At 57.8% G+C, this 1,637-nt stretch overlaps 1 protein-coding gene across 1 annotated transcript; it reads right to left on the minus strand.

Annotated features, from left to right (window-relative positions):
* Positions 1-479: 479 nt before the first annotated feature.
* LOC122201662 (olfactory receptor 13G1-like) lies at positions 480-1,391 on the minus strand. Its single transcript, XM_042907520.1, has one exon. The coding sequence runs from the start codon at positions 1,386-1,388 to the stop codon at positions 480-482; it is 909 nt and encodes a 302-aa protein (XP_042763454.1). The 5' UTR covers positions 1,389-1,391.
* Positions 1,392-1,637: the final 246 nt, after the last annotated feature.

Consider the following 1,637-nt stretch of genomic DNA (forward strand, 5'->3'; position numbering starts at 1 on the left):
CAAATCCTCCCCCAAGCTGCCACCCTCACTGGCTCTGCCTCGAGACAGCCTCGAGAGTGTGGGGGTGGGGGGGGCACGGGCCCCACTTAAAGCCCGTGCCTTGAGCCCCTGCCTTGAGCACAGGCATGTTGGAGAGAAAATTGGTAGCCAGGGCTGGGGACAGGGCCATGTCCACACTGATGACTTCTTTAATCTATTTAGTGCCTTTCAGTCCACAGAGCTGCCACACAGGTCTCCTTGACCCTACAGGGCAGGACACCCAGCGTCTGGGAAGATAAGGGGCTTCCTGGGGCCCCAGGGTGCAGTGGTGTCACAGCTGGGCCCCATGGATGCTGCACAGCACATTGAGATGTGCGTTCAGGGAGCAGGACACTAGGACACATCTCACTTTAGGGAAAGCTGCACCCTGGATCACTGCCTGTTGCCAAACCCTTCGGGGAAGGTGGCGGGGCCTGGGCATTGGGCACACAGACCTTAGCTCAGGAGAACAGCCTCCGGAGGGCAGCTTTGACCTCCGTGTTCCTCAGGGAGTAGATAAGGGGGTTCAGGGAGGGCGCCACCGAAGTGTAGATCACAGACACCACCTTGTCCTTGTGCAACGAGTATCTGGATGCTGGGCGGATGTAGGTGTAGATGACAGTGCAGTAGTACAGGGAGACCACCAGGAGGTGGGAGGAGCAGGTGGAGAAGGCCCGTCGCTTGCCTGAGGCCGAGCGGATGCGCAGGATGCTGGCGATGATGCAGCCGTAGGAGAGCATGATCACAGAGAAGTTCCCCAAGGCCAGGATCACGTCTGCAGTGAAGGCCATGGCCTCGTTCAGGCGTGTCGGGGCACAGGCGAGCTTCAGCAGAGGGGGGATCTCGCAGAAGAAGTGCTCGACCACGTTGGAATGGCAGAAGGGCAGGTGCAGCAGGAGGCCGGTGTTCACACTAGTGTTGGCCAGGCTGATGGTCCACACTGCCACGGCCAAGAGCCTGCAAACCCGGGAGTCCATGAGGGTGCTGTAGCGCAGGGGCCAGCAGATGGCCACATAGCGGTCATAGGCCATGGCGGAAAACAGCAGCAGCTCAGCTCCCAGAGACCACGTGAAGGAGAAAAGCTGCACTATGCAACCCCCGTAGGAGATGGTCCTGTCAGCCACCATGCTGCCCAGCAGCTTGGGCAGGATCGTGGAGGTGCAGAGGATGTCCACCACGGCCAGGTTTACCAGGAAGAAGTACATGGGGGTGTGCAAGGCAGGGCAGGAGCCAATGGCCACCATGATGAGCAGGTTTCCAGAGAGGGCCACCACGTAGAGGAGGAGGAAGACAGGAAAGAGGAGCATTTGCAGCTGAGGTGTTTCTGAGAATCCCAGAATGAGGAACTCGGTGACCAATGTCTGGTTCATCACAGCCACTGGGGGTGAGGCTCTGACCCTGCTGTGAAGGAAAGACGTTCTCACTGTTTCAACTTGTTCTGAGCATCCCGCAAATATGTGTGTGACCCGCTTTGAAAGAGAACTTCAAATACTATTTTGGTAATAAAAATGGAGATTTGTGTCCTGGAAAACTTTGGGGGGCAGGGACATCACAGAAGAAGCAGTTGCCCCTAATGTGCAGAGAAGTCCCAGTCCTCACCCCTCCCCTCCCTGGTGCAG

This window comes from Panthera leo, chromosome D2 (genome assembly GCF_018350215.1).
Source record: "Panthera leo isolate Ple1 chromosome D2, P.leo_Ple1_pat1.1, whole genome shotgun sequence".
Lineage (NCBI taxonomy): Eukaryota > Metazoa > Chordata > Mammalia > Carnivora > Felidae > Panthera > Panthera leo.

What these genes read in the sequence shown, in the direction of transcription:
- LOC122201662 (XM_042907520.1), bottom strand. Translation starts at nt 1,388, where the DNA reads ATGAACCAGACATTGGTCACCGAGTTCCTCATTCTGGGATTCTCAGAA.